Genomic DNA, 1,648 nt, shown 5'->3' on the forward strand with positions numbered 1-1,648 from the left:
TAAACTATGGGAAAAATTTGCAGAGTGGAAAAATGAAAAAGTAGTCCTATACTATTTTGGTTTTGTTTTCTGTTGTATGGATGTTAGTTATGGTGATAACAGTGATAGTGGTGATAGTAATAGTTATAATAGTAATGATAGTAGAGTGTTGTGAGTGTATATATACTAATATTGAAATAGAGACGGTGATGGAAATGAAAGGAAAAGACAGAATGGAAACAATTACAAAAACGGAAACAGTAAAAGTGAAGGCAAGAGTGTAATCAAAGTTAGTGAGTGAAAGAGTAAATGACTAAAAGAGTAAAAAATGCGCAAGAAATTCTAATAAAATGAAGGCAGAGGAGAAGATGGAACATATATGGCTACACACACAAACAATCGATGAGGTGTCATCATCATTCACAAGAATATGATAGAAGGGATAACTATGAACAGGCAAAAGCCGGTGAACATGTCAAATCGGAACGCTACGTTATAAGAAATTAGAGAAGCATACGCAAAAATATAAAGGGAAAAACCAAGTAAAACAATGCACTGCGTTGTTTCATTTTCCATTAAGGATAGAAGGGGTTATCGTGCTTCACATTTTACTAGGTAAAGGATAGGTTCTACTGGAAAGATGACGTTAGAAACAATGGAAGTAGTAGTTTATAAAGCTATATTTATTGGTGTATCACGAAGAAAAAAGATGTTAGTAGTAGGTATTAGAAAACATCAGTTAAATACATAGTATATCTCAAGGTATTAGTGTAACTTAAATTACAATTTACAAAATAATATATGGAGGGGAATGTGAATGCAAGGAATATTGTAATGCAAGTAGTGTGGAGTACCAGGTGTGGGTTCACAATTTTCTGAAGCAGAAACTATAAGACATAATAAACAATAAGCTTCACAAACAGTCCATGAACCATTAAGCACTATATTATAACAATTTCAAGGCATTACTTTTACACTAGTTTTAAGAAACAGCTTCCTTAAAAAAGAACCTTTATGGCACAACTGAACTCTTTTCTTATATTTTATAATTATTTTCTCATAACACTCTCAACTTTTTAATGTAGATTATATTATGAAATTTTGAATTTTGAGAACTTCACTCTTACTGTTTCTAATACGTACAGTGTGTGTAAGCGCCGTATCCCTTAAAGACGATGAAATAAACAACAAAACAAATATGGCAGAGAATTATCCTACAAAACCAAGAGTGTTTGTGGTTGTAGTTTTAAGTCATGCAACACAAGGATAGTTTAAGCTAATACTGAGTGCTAAACTAAGTAACACTCAAATTGTTACAATTGAAATTGGAGGTTTATACAGCCATATTAAAAGGCCTAGATGGATTATGGAGTTTTTGGAAAAACAGAATGCAAGTGATGAGGATATTGTAATTTATTCACATGGGTCTGATGTTATTGTTAGTGATGGAGAAAAGTATGAGAATGCTGCAAAGTATATTATACAAAAAAGTACAAAAAGTAAAGATAATATTCACAAAAAAACATATGGAGTAATGTTGCTGGTTTTTTAATGTGGGTTACAGGAAAGATGAGGATAAAAAGTTACCGCATTTACTGAAATCACTTCCTAGTAGAAAATCTTTTTGTGGTGGTCGTGGTTTAATAGCCAGAGTTTGGGCATTTAGAAA

General features: G+C 32.0%; 1 pseudogene across 1 annotated transcript; it reads left to right on the forward strand.

The window, feature by feature from the left end:
* Positions 1-1,201: 1,201 nt before the first annotated feature.
* TEOVI_000054400:pseudogene lies at positions 1,202-1,646 on the forward strand (annotated as a pseudogene). The gene is given in 2 exon segments: positions 1,202-1,489; positions 1,491-1,646. Coding segments are annotated over 2 exon segments (444 nt in total).
* The last annotated feature ends 2 nt before the right edge of the window (positions 1,647-1,648 follow it).

This window comes from Trypanosoma equiperdum (assembly GCF_001457755.1).
Source record: "Trypanosoma equiperdum strain OVI genome assembly, contig: ctg_198, whole genome shotgun sequence".
Classification (NCBI taxonomy): Eukaryota; Euglenozoa; class Kinetoplastea; order Trypanosomatida; family Trypanosomatidae; genus Trypanosoma; species Trypanosoma equiperdum.